At 45.4% G+C, this 20,698-nt stretch overlaps 1 protein-coding gene across 1 annotated transcript in view; it reads right to left on the reverse strand.

Annotated features, from left to right (window-relative positions):
• HDAC8 (histone deacetylase 8) overlaps positions 1–20,698 on the reverse strand; it is a 114,214-nt gene that overhangs the window by 65,152 nt on the left and 28,364 nt on the right. The window contains exons 5-7 of the mRNA XM_038747768.1: positions 19,858–19,970; positions 15,954–16,031; positions 13,805–13,913 (exon numbers count right to left, since the gene is read on the reverse strand). Of these exons, the coding sequence (XP_038603696.1) occupies positions 13,805–13,913; positions 15,954–16,031; positions 19,858–19,970 (300 nt within the window). The remainder of the gene's footprint in view (positions 1–13,804; positions 13,914–15,953; positions 16,032–19,857; positions 19,971–20,698) is intronic.

The raw sequence follows: 20,698 nt of genomic DNA on the forward strand, positions 1-20,698 counted from the left end.
GCTAAAGTTACTGGCAAGTGCAACCACCCTTCACCACCCAAAAAACAAAAACAAACACACACCCCTTTCCAAAACAAAACCACCAAGACACCGGTTTCCAAAATCCAAATTTTACGCATCCAGGTTGTTCTCCCTTAAGGTACTTTTTTTCCTTCGTGGTTTCAGACTTACAGGTTAAGATTCTTTTGCAAGCCCAAACTCCCAGGGCTGATAGTGGTTTGGGGATTCCCAGATTTTGGGCTGAGGCTGGGGGAGAGCATGGCATTCATTCATTCATTCATTCATTCATTCATTCAATCGTATTTATTGAGCGCTTACTGTGTGCAGAGCACTGTACTAGGCGCTTGGGAAGTACAAGTCGGCAACATATAGAGACGGTCCCTACTCAACAACGGACTGACAGTCTAGAAGGGGGAGACAGACAACAAAACAAAACATGTGAACAGGTGTCAAGTCATCAGAATAAATAGAAGCAAAGTTAGATGCACATCATTAACAAAATAAAATAAATAGAATAGTAAATATGTACAAGTAAAATAAATAGAGTAATAAATCTGTACAAACATATATAAAGGTGCTGTGGGGAGGGGAAGGAGGTAGGGCGGGGGGGATGGGGAGGGGGAGAGGAAGGAGGGGGGCTCAGTCTGGGAAGGCCTCCTGGAAGAGGTGAGCTCTAATTGGGGCTTTGAAGGGAGGAAGAGAGCTAGCTTGGCGGATGTGCGGAGGGAGGGCATTCCAGGCCAGGGGGAGGACGTGGGCCGGGGGCTGACGGCGGTACAGGCGAGAACGAGGTCCAGTGAGGAGGTTAGCAGCAGAGGAACGGAGGGTGCGGGCTGAGCTGAAGAAGGAGAGAAGGGAGGTGAGGTAGGAGGGGGCGAGGGGATGGACAGCCTTGAAGCCGAGAGTGAGGAGTTTTTGCCTGATGTGTAGGTTGACTGGTATCCACTGGAGATTTTTGAGGAGGGGAGTAACATGCCCAGAGCATTTCTGCACAAAGATGATCCGGGTAGCGGTGTGAAGTATAGACTGAAGTGGGGCGAGACAAGAGGATGGGAGATCAGAGAGGAGGCTGATGCAGTAATCCAGTTGGGATAGGATGAGAGATTGAACCAGTAGGGTAGCGGTTTGGATGGAGAGGAAAGGGCGGATCTTGGCGATGTTGCGGAGGTGAGACCGGCAGGTTTTGGTGACGGATTGGATGTGAGAGACCCCAGGAAGCTCACCACAGCTCAATTTTCCTGAATAATAACAACAACAATGGTACTTGTTAAGCGCTTACTCTGTACCAAGCACTGTTCTAAGCGCCGGGGTAGATACAAGTTAATCAGGTTGGACGCAGTCCCTGTCCCACACTGGGCACACACTCTTAAATCCCCATTTTCCAGATGAGGTCACTGAAGCCCAGAGAGGAGAGGTTACTTGCCCGAGGTCACGCAGCAAGACAAGTGGCGGAGCTGGGATTAGAACCCACATTCTTTGGACTCCCAGGGCTGTGTTCTATCCACTACGCCACACTGCTTCACTACAAAGCTACGGTCCGTTCAACTGTGCGGCTGGACGTAGCTCAGGCGGAAAGGATCTGGAACCCAACTTGCCATTTTAATGGAAAACCGGGTTCCGTCTCAATAGATTCCATCTGCCCTGCCTTTTCTCACAACGTCGCCACTGCGTCCACCAAGGGGGACTTGTATTCGATTTGACCGAGTTCACGGGGGAATTGTGCTGAGCTTTAAACCGCCGTAAGAGATCCCAAAAGAGAGCTGTTAAACTTTTTGCGAGTCTGTTTTTTCTTAATTCTTTCAATAACATGTCATCTACGGTCCTGTTGACTTATGGTGCAAGAACCGACCGCTTCGCGGAATGCAGAAATTGCTACCATATGAGCCTGGATCCGTTCGACTCTTTCCTTATTCCTGAACAACTGATCTAAATGAGATCCAGGCCTACGAGGTTAATCGGAGAATAGTCTTTTTCATCTCTTTTTCAAGGGCTCCCAGTTAGGATGGGAAGATAGGAAGTGCCCCTTTACAATAATAATAATAATAATATAATAATATTTGTTAAGTGCTTGCTATGTGCCAGGCACTATACTTAGCACTGGGGTGGATACAAGCAAATCGGGTTGGACACAGTCCCTGTCCCTTGTGGGGCTCATAGTCTCAATCCCCATTTTACAGGTGAGGCAACTGAGGCCCAGAGAAGTGAAATGACTTGCCCAAGGTCACATCGCAGACAAGTGACGAGGCTGGGATTAGAACCCATGACCTTCTGACTCCCGGGCCCAGGCTTTATCCATACTGCTTCTCTGATTCACGTCCAGGCTGCTCTTAATATCATATGGATATAGACATGAGCCTGAAATTCCTTTTTCCGCTTTCGTGACCAGGCAAGATGTGGTGGTTAAGACCAAGAAAAACTCTTTTTCACCTTTTCATTTTTGCAGCTGCTCTTTCGCAACTTTTTTATTGCACCCTTCAACTTTAAACTGTTCCCACGGCTGATTCTGTTACAGAAAAAGAGATTGCAACCAGCACGGCTATACCACATGTCTTGTTGTAATTCTGGTCGGCACAGTGCTTTAATAGCAAAATGTGGCACTGTTGGTTTTTTTTTTTTAAGTTATTTCTCACTGACCTCTCGTGATTTGGGTCATTCCCATTAGAAGAGACAGAAGAATGTGCCTGATGGCATACAATGGGTTAGTGTTGAGGCTAAAATTAGAATTATGCTACAGGGTCTGTCATCTGTCCCTTCTCTTACATGCCCAAGACCTCTGTATAGAAAGAATACAGAGAACAGATCATCTACCTCTTGGGGTGGAGGAGGGGAGAGAGGAACGGGAAAGCAAAGAGATGAAAGGGGGTGATGGAAAGAGAAAAAGAGGAGAGCTAAACTACCAATAAAAACCCACCACAAATCCCTGATTTCTAATCCCATTTTTCGTAACTTCGACTGCACACTGGGAAAGTCATTTCACTTCTTTGTGCCACGTAATAATAATAACTGTGGTATTTGTTAAGCGCTTACTATGTGCCAAGTACTGTACTAAGTGCTGGGGTAGATACAAAATAATCAGATCCCACATGATTCAGCTTGCAAGGATTCCACATCAGGAGACATGGAAGGAAAGAAAGGTTGAGGGGAGCTGAAAAGGAACAAAGTCCCCAGGTGGCTGCTGTGTGGAAAGAAAACTAAGCCCCTCATCTTAACTAGGGGGTATAATAATAATAATGGTATTTGTTAAGCACTTATTATGTGTCAGGCACTGTACTAAGAGTTGAGGTGGATACAAGCAAATCAGGTTGGACACAGTCCCGGTCCCAAGTAGGGCTCAAAGTCTTGTTTCCCATTTTACAGATGAGGTAAAGTGACTTGTCCATGATCAAGTGGCAGAGCCGGGATTAGAACCCATGAGAGTTCGGTGTTTTATAGAGGGACCTCAAATTTACCTAAGCTCCAGTACAGGAGATGTAATGGACTGTAAGCCCGTTGTTGGGTAGGAATTGTCTCTGTCTGTTGCCGAATTGTACTTTCCAAGCGCTTAGAACAGTGCTCTGCACACAGTAAGTGCTCAATAAACATGACGACTGACTGAATGAATAATGGCCTCCATTCCTGGATAATCTAATAAATAATAATAATAATGATTGTTCCACTTCTCCCACTCCCTTCTGCATCACCCTACCTAACTCCCTTTATTCATCCCCTCTCCCAGCCCCACAGCATTTATTTACGTTTCTGTCACTTATTTCTTGTAACGTCTGTTTCCCCCTCTATCAATCAATCAATCAATCGTATTTATTGAGCGTTTACTATGTGCAGAGCACTGTACTCTAGACTCTAAGCTTGTTGTGGGCAGGGAATGTGCCTGTTATATTGTTGTTCTGTACTCTCCCAAGCACTTGGCACAGTACTCAGCCCACGGTAATAATAATAATAATTATGGTATTTGTTAAGCGCTTACTATGTGCCAAGCACTTTTCTGAGCGCTGGAGTAGATACAAGGTAGTCAGGTTGTCCCAAGTGGGGCTCACAGTCTTAATCCCCATTTTCCAGATGAGGTAACTGAGGCCCAGAGAAGTGAAGTGACTTGCCCAAGGTTACACAGCAGACAGGGGGAGGACCTGGGATTAGAACCCATGACCTTCTGACTAGGAGGCCTAGGCCCGGGCTCTATCCACTATACCATTCTGCTTCCAATAAATACGACTGACTGACAGTAGGATGAGGCTTGGAAGCCGCTCTGAGCGCCGGGCCTCAGGGCACACCTCCACCCCTCCACCTCCATCTCCACTACGGCACGCCGGGAAGTTTTCCTAGGAGGTGGCAGCCACGGGACCGCTGTGGCCAACTGGGATCCGGGCTGCTGGTCTCCCAAGCCGCAGCCTTGGACGCAATATAGCAGACACATTTGCAGCCCACAACGAGCTTAAAGTCTCGAATTCCGCACTTCAGACCCAAAACTCCCACACCAACTGGACGAGAGTCCCGGGACCACGAGGCCTGAGGCAGTGTGGCCTAGTGGAAGAGCGCATGCCTGGGAGTCAGAGGGACCTGTTTCTAATCCCAGCTCCATCACTTGTCCACCGTGTGACCTTGGGCAAGTCACTTCATTCATTCATTCTTTCAATCATATTTATTGAGCACTTACTGTGTGCAGAGCACTGTACTAAGCGCTTGAGAAGTACAAGTTGGCAACATATAGAGACGGTCCCTACCCAACAGCAGGCTCACAACCCAGGTCCTTCTGAATCCCAGGCCCATGCTCTATCCATTAGGCCACACTGCTTCTCTGGATCATCTCTCCCTCTTCCTCAAGGTCCTCACTAAGCATCTATTTTTTTATTAATAATAATAATTGTGATGATGATGATAATAATAATAGCGGTATTTGTTAAACAGTAACTCCTTGTGGGCAGGGATCATATCTACCAGCTCTGTTGTATCACACTTTCCCAAGTGCAGAACACTGTACTAAACATTTGGGAGCTTTCAATACAATAGAAGCCCACAAAGTACTTACGTTCTACAAAGGGGCTCTTAAAATAATGCAATTTGCAACCTCAATTACCTCATCTGTAAAATAGGGATTAAGATTGTAAGCACCACTTGGGACAGAGGCCAAGGCACCCCCTGAACGCCCGGACTCCTCCATGCCAGCTTCCCTCGTCCTCCCCTCTTTCCCAGTAGGGCCTGGTCACCATTTCCTGTTGCCAATCTCTGTGCTGGATAAATCCTAAGAACCAACACCTCACAAGCTATTTGATGTAAAAAGTTATGTCACAGTGAACCTGAGGCATGAGCAGGCTTGTTGTGGGCAGGGAATGTGTCTACCAATTCTGTTACACTGTACTCTCTCAAAGCATTTAGTGCCGTGTGCTCTGAACACAGTAGGTGCTCAGTAAATACAACTGATGGACTGACTGTTTCCCAAGAAAGGACTTGTGAAACCTATGTCAGGTACTCCTGTAGCTGGTCCCTGCACACCTAGAATAACCACATCATCAGGCTTAAAACAAAATGCGATTTGGGAGCCAATTATCGGGTCTTCTAATTCAGGTCTAAATTTCAAAAAGCTCAGTTTTCAATTCTATCGTTATCTCTAGAATAATCAGGTCATCAGGCTTAAAACAAAATGTGATTTGGGAGCCAATTATCGGGTCTTTTAATTCAGGTCTGAATTTTTAAAAGTTCAATTTTTATATTTATCTTTCACCTACAACTCCCGCTGCACTCTAAGTCTTTCCCCATCTACCAAGTCCTCCGGAAAACCTTCTAGAGAAGGTCTTCCCCAGTGAACGCCCGGGCCCCTCCAAGCCAGCTTCCCTCATCCTCCTCTTAGTACAGTGCAAGCGCTTAGTACAGTGCTCTGCACACAGTAAGCGCTCAATAAATACGATTGATTGATTGATTTCCCAGTAGGGCCTGGTCACTATTTCCTGTTGCCAATCCCGGCGCTGGATAAATCCTGAGAACCAACACCTCACAAGCTTTTTGATCTAAAAAGTTAAGTCACAGTGAACATGAGGCATGGCTTCTTCCATCCAGAGAAACAGCACGGCTTAGCGGAAAGAGCCCGGGCTTGGGAGTCAGAGGTCATGGGTTCGAATCCCAGTTCCGCCACTTATCAGCTGTATGACTTTGGGCAAGTCACTTCACTTCTTTATGCCTGTGTAAAATGGGCATTAAGACTGTTAGCCCCACGTGGAACGATCCAATTACCCTGTACCCAACCCAGCGCTTAGAACAGTGCTCGGTACATAGTAAGCACTTAAAAAATACCATTATTACTATGGACTTCCACCATCCCTTGTCATGTGATTCTACCACCCACCCAGAACAGTTACGAATGCGGTGATGTATGGCCTCCATTTAATTGTTTTGTCCAAGTTCTTGCTGTGACTAGCTGTACCTGTATTTTCCCTTCTGCCTCCACTGCACGTATATAATTTGCAACTGCCTGTTTTTTCGATTAGGTTGTAAACTCCTCAAGGTAGGGACGGTGTCTTTTATGGTATTCTCCCAGGCATCTTGCACAGTGTCCTGCACATTGTACTTCCGTAATGTTCGACTGGACCTATCTGCCTGGCAATAGTTTCTTCAGGAATTTTACACTTTTCTGAGATTTGCAAATTGTACAAAATGACAAAATAAAATGCTGGACAGTCCTCTAGACTGTAAACTCATTGTGGGTAGGGAACATTTCTCCCAATTCTGTTATACTGTACCCTCCCAAGCGCTTAGTATAGTGCTCTGCACACTTTAAGCGCTCAATAAATACGATTTATTGATGGGACACCACAGCCATGCGTACAATTTTAGGAAAATGAGCTTAATTTCAGGTTCAAGACTCCTGTGTCAAGCCAATGGCTTAACATATCTAACAGTTGGTTTTGAGGCAAGGGCTCTCTTTGAAGGAGGAAGTTGATGCTCCTACAAGAGATAAGCTACCCAAGGAAACTCTAAACTTTCTACAGGGTGGGGAGAATGGAAATCCCCCAGAAAATAATACTGAATACATTAAGACGTAACCTGAAACTTTCAAGGATCCCACTGAAAGCTCCTTCAACTGATGACTGGAAATGTCAATTTGTCACACTCATCATGTTGATCACGGCAGAAATCAGATGCAACAATCAACTTTTTGACCACGAGACAGTCAAAATTCAAATTGGGTTTGATTTTTTTAGGGGGTGTTTAACCCTAATTTTTCATTTTGAAACATATTTGGGGTGGTAGAAATAGAGTTAAATAGGGTAAATTTGAATCAATCCACGGTGTGGTTATAGCCCATTTAAAATGGGCTGATGGTCTCTCTCTAATTCCCAATGGTATCTGAGATTCCTTCTCCCTACAATGGCCATCCTGTCGGGAGGAGCGATGGGCTGAGTGAATTACAAAGACCAAACGCCCCTCAAACCCTGCTGAGGTCCCTAGGGGTCAAGAGAAATTGGCCCTGTGTTGCCTGTTCTCTACCTGTTCTGGGAATGCAGAAGTTCATTTTCCCAAGCTGTCAATCTATTACCTTTCCCCGGCACAAAATTCACTTAAGGAAAGAAAAAAGGCAGAGCAACAAAGTGCCCTTTGTTACTTACCGAGGGATTGGGGGAATGGGTTATTAAAACTGAAACCAACTTCTCTGATTTCTAAGGCACAAAATCAGATTGGAAGCCAAAAAGCTATTTAGCCTCCGCAGACCTTAGGTAGTGACACCCCTGGGGAAGGAGCAGACTGAATAATAATAATGGTATTTGTTAAGCGCTTACTATGTACCAAGCACTGTTCTAAGCAAAGCCATTCCCAACTTTCTGTCAACAAATGTATCCATTTATCTACATATAAATGCACATTCATATCCATCCTCCCCCAACCCCCTCCGGCCCCATGTTGCATTCACATGTGGTTTTTTACACTATTTAAGAACAAAGATAAACTATCTCCCCTCCCAGAAGAATTTATTATCTGACTGAACTGAATGGAGTTTATTTTTTTGAGCTTTTCTTTTACATCTAGGCCCTGGGCTCCCAATTACTTTTCTGTTCCAAGTTCCTTTTCTGCTCATGGCTTCTCCGTTCCCTACAAGTAATCAAGTCATCTTCTCCCTGTTGTCCACAAAGTTGTGCCAGTTTTTGAATGGAGGTCGGCTAAAAAAGAAAATGCTAGCCTTATCTCATCCCTCTAGACTCTGAGCTCACTGTGAACAGGGAATGTGTCTACCAACTTTGTTGTACTGTACTCTCCCAAGTGCTTGGTACAGTGCTCTGCACGTGGTAAGTGCTCAATAAATACCATTTTCTCTCTAGTGAAAGACTCCTAGAAAGTCAGGTTGAAGTGTGGTCTTCAAAGTCAGAACTTGGTGCTGTGCAGGAGGATAGAGGATAGAAGATAGGAGATATGGTTAAAACATTATACACAAAAGTGTGTACCACCCAGTGTTTGAAGTTTTTTTTTTTCCTCAATGGTATTTGTTAAGCGCTTACTAAATGTGTGGGGTAGATTCAAGCTAATCACAATGGGCACAGTCCCCACTGCACATGAGTCTCACAGTCTTTATTTACCATTTTCCAGATGAGGAAACTAAGGCCCAGAGAAGTGAAGTTGCTTGCCCAAGGTCACCCGGCAGACAATTCATTCATTCATTCAACCGTATTTATTGAGTGCTTACTGTGTGTAGAGCACTGTACTAAGTGCTTGGGAAGTACAAGTCAGCAACATATAGAGACGGTCCCTACCTAACAACGGGCTCACAGTCTAGAAGGGGGAGACAGACAACAAAACAAAACATGTGGACAGGTGTCAAATCGTCAGGACAAATAGAATTAAAGCTAGATTTGCACATCATTAACAAAATAAATAGAATAGTAAATATGTACAAGTAAAATAGAGTAACAAATCTGTACAAACATATATACAGGTGCTGTGGGGAGGGGAAAGAGGTATGGGGGCGATGAGGAGGAGAAGAGGAAAAAGCAGCGGAGACAGGATTAGAACCCAGGTCCTTCTGACCCCCCAGGCCTGCCCACTATCCACTAGGTTACGCTGCTTCTCTGCTTTGCTGCTTTCCTTCCCATTCTTTAAATTCCAGCTTGAGGGGCTTAAAAACCAGGCGATTATAACATAATCGATATAAAATAAATACAAGGGATTGATCTGACCCTTCGTGCTTGACCGTTATTTTTCTGGGGCGGGATATGTTTGGAGCGTGCCGACGTTAGAGTCTGGAGGACCGTTTAGGATTGGTGTCCTGTTGCTCGATGAAATCCAGATCACACCAATGAAATCCAGATGCAAGACCTGGGCCTCTGGCAATTGCTGCCAGACCTCGTCTAGGTAAAATCCCTAAGAGTCCCTATGCAAATCCGGAACTCCAAAGCCTGGGTGATCCCTGGATCCATCAGGGAGCACTTCCAGTTTGGGCTCACGGCGGCTAAACAGAGGGAAGTTCTTCATTCTCCCTTCAGAAATGAGCCCAGAATTTGAATTCTGTTCAAGACCCTCCTTTTGGCTTGTTTACTATCCTCAGTGGAAAGAGCACAGGCCTGGGACTCAGAGGACCGGAGCTGTAATCCCATTTCTGCCACTTGCCTGTTGGGTGACTTTGGGCATGTCACCTCACTACTCTGGCCCTCGGTTTCCTCATCTGTAAAATGGAGACTAAACCCTACTTAGACTTTGAGCCCCATCTGGGCCGGGAATGTTTCCGAACTCATTATCTTCTATATTACCCCAGCGCTTGGCATATAGTAAGCACTAGCAAGTTCCATAATAATAATTATTAGATAGGAGAACTCTGCCAACAGGCCTCAACTTTCAGGACTGTATCTAAGTCAGCTGCCTCTCAGAAATGCAGAGAGGAAAGTCCTGGCATTATATATGGATTCTTCTCATTATTATTATTATTACCATTAATAATTATATTAATTATAGTTACTTGTGGTATTTGTTAAGTGCTTTAAGTGCTGGGGTGGATACAAGCAAATTGGGTTGGACACAGTCTCTATCCCACATAGGGCTCACGGTCTTAATCCCCATTTTCAGATGAGGTCATTGAGGCCCAGAGAAGTGAGGTGACTGTCCCAAGGTCACCCAGCAGACAAGTGGCGGAGGTGGGATTAGAATTCACAGCCTTCTTACTCCCAGACCCGTGCTCTAAGCACTGGACCACGCTGCTTGTTTTTTAGTGTTTAATTCCATGATCTCGCGATCTTCCCCCACCGCTAATGGACCTAATTCTGGTCTGACCTCGCAGAAGGTCAGTTCTTAAAGAAGCCACGACTTCTTAGGGGAAAAGACAACGGGTTGAGGGTCTAGGGAGAAGCAGCGTGGCTCAGTGGAAAGAGCGCGGGCTTGGGAGTCAGAGATCATGGGTTCTAATCCCAGCTCCGCCACTTGTCTGCTGTGTGACTTTGGGCAAGTCACTTCACTTCTCTGGGCCTCAGTTACCTCATCTGGAAAATGGGGATTAAGACTGTGAGCCCCATGTGGGATAACCTGATTACCTTGTATCTCCCCCAGTGCTTAGCAGATACTAAACACTCAACAAATACCAAAATTATTACTATTATTACTAGGGATTGAAGTCCTTGGTCCAGTTCAGGCACTGGTCTCCTGTAAGACTTGAAGCAAGTCACTTAACTTCTCTGAGCCTCAATTTCCTCATCTGTAAAACGGGGGAAAAATAAGTGGGGTCCTCTCTGCCTCTTAGACTGTGAGTCCTGGGGTGACTGGAACTATGAGCATTCTGCCTTATTTTTACCCCAGGTATTAGCCAGCTTTCAATCCCATAATTCTCTTTCTCATTTGTAATTTGTTATTCCCTTATTCTGTCAGATGGATTTTAACAACTCCCTCCACAGTACGTGCCAATGGAGGGGAACACGAAGGAAGCTAATCAGACCACAGAAGCAGCGTGGCCTGGTGGGTAGAGCACAGGACTGGGAGTCAGAAGGACCTGGGTTCTAATCCCAGCGCTGCCACTTGACGGCTGTGGGACCCTGGGCAAGTCACTTCACTTCTCTGTTCCTCATCTGTAAAATGGGCATTAAGACTTGTGAGACCCAGGTGGGACAGGGACTGTGTCCAACCTGATTACCGTGCATCTACCCCAGTGCTTAGAACAGTGCTTGGCACATAGTAAGCACAGTTATTATTATGATTATTTTGGGAGCAATGTCAGTTAATTCAGAGCTGTACCGAGACTGAATCCAGAAGGCAAGGCCTAAACACTGTTATTTCTAGGCCTGGTTACCCCAACCTGACCGAGTAGGGATAAAGAGATTAGCTGAAGTAGGGAAGAAAGAAAAGAACAGGGATTGAAGAGTTAACCGACCAATACTGACATGAAATGAATTAGATGTAAATGACCCTCAAATTAGCATCCCTTCTACCTGAGTCAGGAGCTCTGCACTAACTGGCAATTTTTTCCACGATGGAGTTGTTATGGCTTCTGAACGCATCTGCAAAACCCTTTGGAATGAGCACCGACAATCAATCGATCCATCCATGGTACTTAAAGAGCGCCTACTACGTGGACAGCACTGGACTAAGTACTTGGGGAAGTACAATACAGCAGAATTAGCCGACACTTTCCCCTCCGGCTAGAGATGAGCACAAGACTAAAGCCAATGGCTGACGGAAAGGTTCAGTTTCTCCAGGATGTAGAGATGACTCCGGGATAACGAGAGAACAGAAAGAAACCCGACTTCTAAATCAGAGGGAACCAAAGACCAGAAGAAGAATTCAATTAAAATGAAGTTTAGCTCCATTCTAACCCCTGGCGACTTCACGCGCTGGGGGATTCACTAGCCGGTTAGTCGAAGGAGGAGCCGATTGTGACACTGAACAGTCGCCCTTGAGACCGTTCCCTACCCCCGGTCCACCCCTGCCTTTCGGTAATGCCACCCTCTCTCCTGTTCTTCAGAACAAAGCCTAAGGGAGAGGATGGCGAGGGAGCCATTGTCGGATGACCTCTGGAAGGGACAGTGTTTCAGGCTTTGAGAGGCCAGCTTCCCAGACGAACTGGCCACAGCTCTCCGGTGCCCACCGGGGGATTTTTAAGATGTCAAACTGAACAATAAATGCCACGCTTTGGCCTGAGTGACTATTATTCACGGAGAAGTTTAATTAGTGTCTTAGTCACTCAACTTCCAAAAACAATAGGCAATTATACCTAGGCACTACCACCCAGAAGTGGGATAGGAGTTTATCAGAGAGAACAAAAGGACTCGACACAAGCGCTTGTTATTTATGGAGCGGTAAGTTCAAAGTGCACGGGCTTTAAGACTCCGAGAGCAAGCTGGCTTTTTTTGCTTTTTTATTATCATCGGGCCCCGGCCGCTCCGTTGCCATAGTGCTGAGGAAGACGGTTGGGGCTGAGATGAAGGGAGGCTGAATGGTTTTGCATTATCATCCTGCCAGCTCTCCGATCGTCGGGGAAACGGGTGAGGGGGTGACGGGAGGGATAGCAGGGTGGGGTTGGTGGGGTTCACAGCTAAATGATCCAAAGTCAAACTTTGAGAAAACAAATCCTCGACTTCCAGGAAGAGCAGCTGAAGTCGACTCTTAATCCAGCGCCCCACCCCAAACCTGAAGGAATGTACTATAATTAAACCGTAATCCTGTTCACTGCAGGATCCTTACCTGCCTCTATAATTGAATGATAGGGACTCACGTGTCCCAAGCCGAAAGCTGAACAGAGAACCAGAGTCGAGGTAAATATTCCCGGCGGTTTTCACGCATAATGAAAGAGAACTACTGTTATTAGAACACATCTTCTTTAAATCTGAGTTAAAAGGTCTACTGGGAAAGGAAATCTCTCTCCTATTTTTCCCTACACTACACGCCAGACCTCTCAAGCGGGGATCTCTCTCGGCTCTAAATTCAATTCAGTTAATATTTATAGAGTGTCTCCAAGGGGCAGAGGACTATATTTGCGGTTCTTACAACTTTTGGCTTGCAGCAAGGGGTCCTGGGAATACAGTGACACCTGCCACTCAAGCAACTCCTAATGACTCTGCCCAGCTCTAGGGACTGTGACTCTAGTCCTCTAGACTGTAAGCTTGTTGAGGGCAGGGAATGTGTCTGTTTGTTGTTACATCGTACTCTCCCAAGCGTTTAGTAAGCACTCAATAAATACGACTGAATGAATGAATGACTGAGATGCTGCCTTTCTTAAAAACTTACGTCAAGGACCTGTCACTTTGGGTCATTAAAGATTTCCTGCAAGTTCTGCTATAAACAAAAGTGGACGCTAGATCTTTGAATGAGGCAAATTAAATTTGAGGAAGCAGCTACTAGGACGATTCCTCTTTCAGAAGGTGAATTAATTCTGAAGGCCTGGGAAGAATGCCAAGTAGAAGGGGGAAAAAAAACAAACGTGGGGGCTACTGGGTAATAGCGGGTAATGCCGCTCATCAAAATTAAAATGCAAAACCATTGGGAGAGTCCAGGCCAGGGTCAGGGGGATGACAAGTTAGGCCCAAGAATCTTGCGTCATGCTGTCAATTCCCAACTCGCTCAAAATTCATCTTCATAAAATCCATGAGCTGTTAGGAGTGCATGCCAGAAAGTCACTGTGCAGTGAAAAGAACACTCTCCAAATCTTGAATTTCACAACTCTACAGTTCATGAAATGAGGGGAAACTCCCACAACCCAGAACGAAGTGCGACTTAAAGAGCCAATGCCTTTTCTGTGTTTCTTTTTTGGAGCCGCTGCTGGAAAACAGTAGCTGCTTGACTTAAAACACACCAGTCGACCCTAAGGAAACGGAATCTCATTCCCATCCATTTGCCACGGTTATCATACCTCTCGCAGATTTGGTAATACTTCTCATCCTGAATGCCATCCTGAATGGGCACGTTGACGCTGTAGTACCGTCCCTTCCCTAAACCGATGTCAGACACGTCCCCGGTTCCTGTGAAAGGGCGAGAGGAGAAGCGCTGTAAACAACCGGAAAGAGTATGTGAGGCAAAAGACTTGAAGATGAATTCTCTGATGGGAAATGAAAACAGCTGATCAGAGCGGTCTGGGCCTTGCCATTGTCTTCAACCGGAAGGCAGACGGGACAACACAGAATTGATGGCTTCCAAGAAATTGAAATTAAAAAAAAAAACACAAAACAAACCGGGAAACAGAAAAACCAGGGGAACCAAAAATTATTTTACTCTCCACCTTGTTAGAGCAGAACAAAAGATGTAAAGCTTTGCTAAAGATCCTAATGACTTCTATCTTCTAACTGAAAGTCTGTCACAAGTGCCAACGCCCCTAACTACCATTACCACTACCGTTGGTATTACTACTGCTGGCATTTGTTAAGCACTTACAATGTGCCTAGCACTGTACTAGACACAAGCTAATCCTGGTCCGTCTCACATGGGGCTCACAGTCCATGGAGGATGGAGAAGAACTTAATCCCCATTTTACAAACGAGGAAACAGGCAAAGAAAAATGAAATGACTCGCCTAAGGTCACAGAGCAGATAAGGGGCAAAGCCGAGATTAGAAGCCAGGCCCTTGGACTCTAAGCCCTGTGCTCTTTCCACTAGGCCAAACTGCTACACTAAAATAAATAGATTGTTTGAAATTATAAAGGACAGTGTAGCACGGTGGGAGAGCCGTGAACCTGGAAGCTGGCGATCCCGGGTTCGAGTCCCGGATCCGACACCCATTTACTGTGTGGCTTTGGGCAAGTCACTTGTCCTTCCCATGCCTCAGTTTCCCCCACTGTAGATGAAGGGGTAATACTACCTGAACCCTACCTCGCAGGGGCGGTGTGAGGAGTAAATAACTAAATAATGTAGGGTGCTTCGGTAATAAAAGAATCACTTAGAAACACAAGTTTTATTATCCAGTGCTTAGAACAGTGCTTGGCACATAGTAAGTGCTTAACATATATCATCATTATTACTAATAATACACCATTATGTGATTGGCTATGAGAAGCAGCGTGACTCAGTGGAAAGAGCCCAGGCTTTGGAGTCAGAGGTCATGGGTTCAAATCCCAACTCCGCCAATTTCCAGCTGTGTGACTTTGGGCAAGTCACTTAACTTCTCTGCGCCTCAGTTACCTCATCTGTAAAATGGGGATTAAGACTGTGAGCCCCCCGTGGGACAACCTGATCACCCTGTAACCTCCCCAGCGCTTAGAACAGTGTTTTGCACATAGTAAGCACTTAATAAATGCTATCACTATTATTATTATTATTAAGAAGAGAATCTACAAATGCAACAGAATAACTACATTTGTCTCTTTGGTCATCTTGTCCAAAGAACACTTTGGTTTTAAAGCTCTGTCAGTCTTCTCCAAATTAATTAGTATAATTAATAAATAACACATCACTTGCTAAGTAACTGACTTTAGAACAACTCATATTATTCAATAAATCTACTGAAAAGTTCAGGATGAAAATAACTGAAAAATAATTCTTTAGTCATTTTCCTACGGTCCCTAGCCCCATGGCTAGCTTTCTATTCACCAGTCATTTACTTCTTCTGTGACAAAAGATCAATGTAACTTAGAACTGAGCTTCTGATACTACACATAAGCACCTACTCATGGAAGGTTCAAACACATAACACAATTCCCAATTATGCTTAGGCATGGGGAAAGAAATACTCTGTCACTGAAAGCTAGAGATCGTTTTAAAAATCTCCTGTTTGCCACTTGGTCTGGAGTTCTAATAGATGAAAGCTTTTAACAGAGCTATTCAAACACAAAGAAAAAAAATACTGACTTGATATCCCCCTCCCCAGTGAAGGTACTATAAAGTGATTAAATGGCTAAAAGCAAGCAACTTTAAAGATGAAGCAAGGGGTCTGGAAAATCAAGCCCTGAATAATTGAGAGCTGGCTGATTTATAGAAAAGTCCCACCCTCTTGAGGCTCTCAAGGAATCGGAAATCCTCAGAGCAGCTTTCCTTCCCCGAAGGCCAAATGAAAATAAATAGATCACCTGCCTGGAAAAAATCCTGGTGAGAATTTGTGCAGAGACACGGTCATGACTTTGGAAGTGAAGCTGAAGGCATCTTCCACACCTAGCAGGAGACAAAAAGTCAAGAGAGTTGCTTCAGGTCACTGTAAACAGAATGCCTCTAGACTGTAAACTCACTGTGGGCAGGGAATTCATTCAATCGTATTTGTTGAGCGCTTACTGTGTGCAGGAGTGCGTTTGTTATATTTTTCTATGGTATTTGTTAAATGCTTACTATGTGCCAAGCGCTGCTCTGAGAACTGGGGTAGATACAAGCTAATCCGGTTGGACACAGTCCTTGTCCCACACGGGACTCACAGTCTTAACCCCCATTTTCCAGATGAGGGAACTGAGTCCCAGAGAAGTGAAGTGACTTGCCCGAGATCACACAGCAAAGTGGCAGAGCTGGAATTAGAACCCATGTCCTTCTCACTCCCAGGCCCGTGTTCCGTCCGTTAGGCCACGCTGCTACCTACTGTAACATTGTACTCTCCCAAGCGCTTAGCACACTGCTCCGCATACAGTAAGCACTTAGTGCATATGATTGATTGATTGATGCAACTCACAAAGATTCCATGGCAGGAGCCATGGAAGGAAGAGGAAGGCTGAAGGGAGCAGAAAAGGAAGTAAGTATACATGCAGCTGTTGCGCGGAAAGAAAACTAAGCCCTTCATCTTTAATCAGGAGATCTAATAAGTGCCTGGTGTTTTATAAAAGGACCTCACATTTTCCTAAGCTCCAGTACAGGCGATGTACTGTCCTCTGATCCTGGACAATCTGATAAATGATAATAATTGTCCCATTTCTCCCTCTCCCTTCTGCGTCGCCTTGGCTTGCTCCCTTTATTCATCCCCTCTCCCAGCTCCACAGCACTTATGTCTGCATCCACAATTTGTTTATATTAATATCTATCTCCCCCTCTAGACTGTAAACTTGTTGTGGGCAGGGAATGTGTCTGTTTATTGTTATACTGTACTCTCCCAAGTGCCTAGTACAGTGCTCTGCACCCTGTAAGCGCTCAATCGCTATGCCTGACAAATGTGAAGTTGGAGCCGTTTTGACTGAATATCTCAGTCTTCATCCCCATTTACCAGATGAGGGATCTGAAGCCCAGAGAAGTGAAGTGACTTGCTCAAGATCATACTGCAGACGGGTGGCAGAGCGGGATTAAAACCCAGGCCCGTGCTCTATCCACTAGGCCATGCTGCTTCCTACTGTTATACTGTACTCTCCCAAGTGTGAGAGTACAAGGTGAGCTCGTTATGGGCAGAGAATGTGTTTTTTATTGTATTGTATTCTCCCAAGTGCTTAGTACAGTGCTTTACACACAGTAAGTGCTCAATAGATAAGACTGAATGAATGAAGGAGCATCTCAGTACCTGCTCGACAACAGGAGCGGAGAGGGCCAGAAGCAAGCAGACCACCTACAGCCCACACCGACAGAGTTACCGACCGAGATGCTGGCCCAGCTCCTTGTTCCCCTGGTTCTGAGGGTGTTCTCCGAATCTTTTAGGAGAACTCGAATCCGGGTAGCTTTTGCAAAACGAGACCATGAAAAATTAAGGAAGGCTTTAACGGGAACCAAATGTGGGACAGGGTGGGGTTGGGAGGTGATGTTGAAGAGGGGAAATAAATTGAAATGAAACACACCATAAAAGTTGGCCAAAGCAGGAAATGCAAAATGGGAGTAGAAAATAACATCTCCAGTGCAGAGGGTGGCTTTGGCGGGCTGTCTCGCTTCACTCTTATAAGGTTTGAGAGCACTGATTCTCTTCTAAGCCGTTTGGTGTCGGTGGTTTGAATTTCCTAATTCCCTGATGGGGAGGGTCGGTTCTTAAGCGGGTCCTTGCAGTCGTGAAATCCTAACGAATCGCTGTCACCCAAACTTGGCCTTCCGGATTGAAAGTGCACAAGGAAAGCTGAGGGGAAATCCTCTCAATAAAAGGCCCCCTGAGCAGGGGATTAGTGGGATCAAGGCAGGTTGTTAAGGGAGATTTTGTTCTTATTAAAACTTTCTGAAGGATACTTTGGGATCAAGCAAGAGTAAAGAGTAAAGGTCTAATAGCACGGAGTAAAAGCCTGAGACCTGACCACCGCATGAAGCGAAACCCCTGCTGGGAAGGCACTGTCTGAACTTCAAGCGGACAGAACCGCCAACTTGACTTTAGATGGAGAAAGAATGGGAAGACAAGACTGCACCTTATTAAAGCCCCGTGGAAAGGTCCCGGGAAAATTAAGGGCTGCAGGAAAGACTAGGGGTGATAATAATGATGGTATTCGTTAAGCGCTTACTACGTACCAAGCACTGCTCTAAGTGCTGGGGGGGAATACAAGGTAATCGGGTTGTCCCTCGTGGGGCTCACCGTCTTAATTCCCATTTTACGGATGAGGGAACTGAGGCACAGAGAAGTTAAGTGCCTTGCCAAAGGTCACAAAGCAGATGAGTGGCGGAGCCAGGATTAGAACCCACGTCCTCTGACTCCCAAGCCTGGGCTCTTTCCACTAAGCCACGCTGCTTCTCAACTCATGAACCTAATCACTTGTGAGCAGGGAATGTGGCTGTCAACTCTATTATGTTGTACTCATTCATTCAGTCATAATTACTGAGTGTTTACTGTGTGCAGAGCACTGTACTGAGCATTTGGGAGAGTGTAATACAACAATAAACAGACACATCCCCTACCCACAATGAGTTTATAGTCTAGAGGGGGAGAAGGACATTAACAGAGATCAATAAATTACAGCTAAGTACATAAATGCTGAGGGGCTGGGAGGGAGGATGAATAAAGGGAGCAAATCAGGGTGACACTGGAGGGAGTGGGAGAAGAGGAAAGGAGGGCTTCACTCATTCATTCAACTGTATTTATTGAGCGCTTACTGTGTGCAAAGCACTGTACTAAGCGCTTGGCAGAGAACAATACAACAACAGACACATTCCCTACCCACAAGCTCACCGCCTAGACGCTTAGGCAGAGGCGGCCTCTTGGAGGAGATGTGCCGTCAGTTCTCTCCTGAGGGATAAGTACAGCAATCTGCACATAGTAAGCGCTCAATAAATACCGTGGATGATGATGGGCAGTGCTGACTCAAAGATGTTGGGACATTAGGAAGAGTTTTGAATGGGAGGAGGCATTTCAATCAACCAGTCCAATGCTGGTAATTACTAAGCACTTATTGTGCGCAGAGCACTGCATTAAGTGCTTGGGAGAGTATGATACAGTAGGGTTGATGATAATAATGATAATGACAAGAATAGTAATGGCAATTGCTAAACACTTGGGCAAGTCACAACTTCTCTGGGCCTCAGTTATCTCATCTGTAAAATGGGGATTAAGACTGTGAGCCCCACGTGGACAACCTGAACACCTTGTATCCCCCCAGTGCTTAGAACAGTGCTTTGCACATAGTAAGCGCTTAATAAGTGCCATTATTATTATTATTATTATTATTATTATTATTATTATTATTATTATGTGCCAAGTACTGTTCTAAGCTCTGGAGTAGGAAGAAGTTTTACCAGTTAGACACCGTCCCATGTGGGACTCACAGTCTTAATCCCCATTTTCCACATGAGGGAACTGAGGCCCAGAGAAGTGAAGTGACTTGCCCAAGGTCACACAGCAGGCACGTGGAGGAGCCACGATTAGAACCCAGGTCCTTCGGACTCCCAGGCTCACGCTCTATCCACTAAGACACACAGAGACGTGATCTCTGAATTCCAGCGCTTAGAACAGTGCTTTGCAAATAGTAAGCGCTTAATAAATGCCATTATTATTATTATTATTATTATCTTCCCAAGACCCTGGAGAGACAGCTTTGTGGATTATCCACGAAGTTCTAGAACAGGATAGCTTTGATTGCAGCAGCAGCAGCAGCATATGCATCCTTACCATCCCCGTGGTGTAGATCCAAATCCACGTAGAGAACTCGGCCAAATTTCCGTCGCAATCGCAATATTCCCAAGACGGCATCATTGAGATAACAAAAGCCAGATGCTTCGTCTCTGCAAGAAAACAAGGCGTCGCAGCCAAAAGTAACCAAAGGAAGGCTCGCCTGCCAAAGATCTAACCCCCTGAAACCTATCCCCTTCAAATCCCCCTTCGCTTAATAAAAAAAATGCATTCCATTTATAGAGATTAGATTTCATGCAAATCCTGGGTTAGTAGTGACCGAGGGTAAGAATGAGAGGCCAAAAGTGAAGTGGTTGAATCTTCTCCTCTGATAAGCCCGCTTCCATCTCTCCACCGATCTGCTGCTGACCTGGCTCCATTAACATTTCCCATCTTCCCAAGTGTAGGGGAGAAACTGTTTCTTGGAAAGTAGAGTAACCCGGGCCTGAAAGTCAGTAGGACCCGGGTTCTAATCCCGGCTCTGCTTCCTGTCTGTTGCGTGACCATGAGCAGGTCACTTCATTTCTCTGGGCCTCAGTTCCCTCACCTGTAAAATGGGGAGGAAGACTGTGAGCCTCATATGAGACAGGGACTGTGTCCAACCTGATTAGCTTCATTCATTCAATCGTATTTATTGAGTGCTTACTGTGTGCACAGCACTGTACTAAGCGCTTGGGAAGTACAAATTGGCAACATATAGAGATGGTCCCTACCCAACAGCGGGCTCACAGTCTAGCTTGTACCTACCCCAGTGCTTAGTATAGCACCTGGCACAGAGGAAATACTTAAATACCATTTTAAAATATATATATAATATAGATATGTTATATATACTATTCAC

Source organism: Tachyglossus aculeatus, chromosome 6 (genome assembly GCF_015852505.1).
Source record: "Tachyglossus aculeatus isolate mTacAcu1 chromosome 6, mTacAcu1.pri, whole genome shotgun sequence".
Lineage (NCBI taxonomy): Eukaryota > Metazoa > Chordata > Mammalia > Monotremata > Tachyglossidae > Tachyglossus > Tachyglossus aculeatus.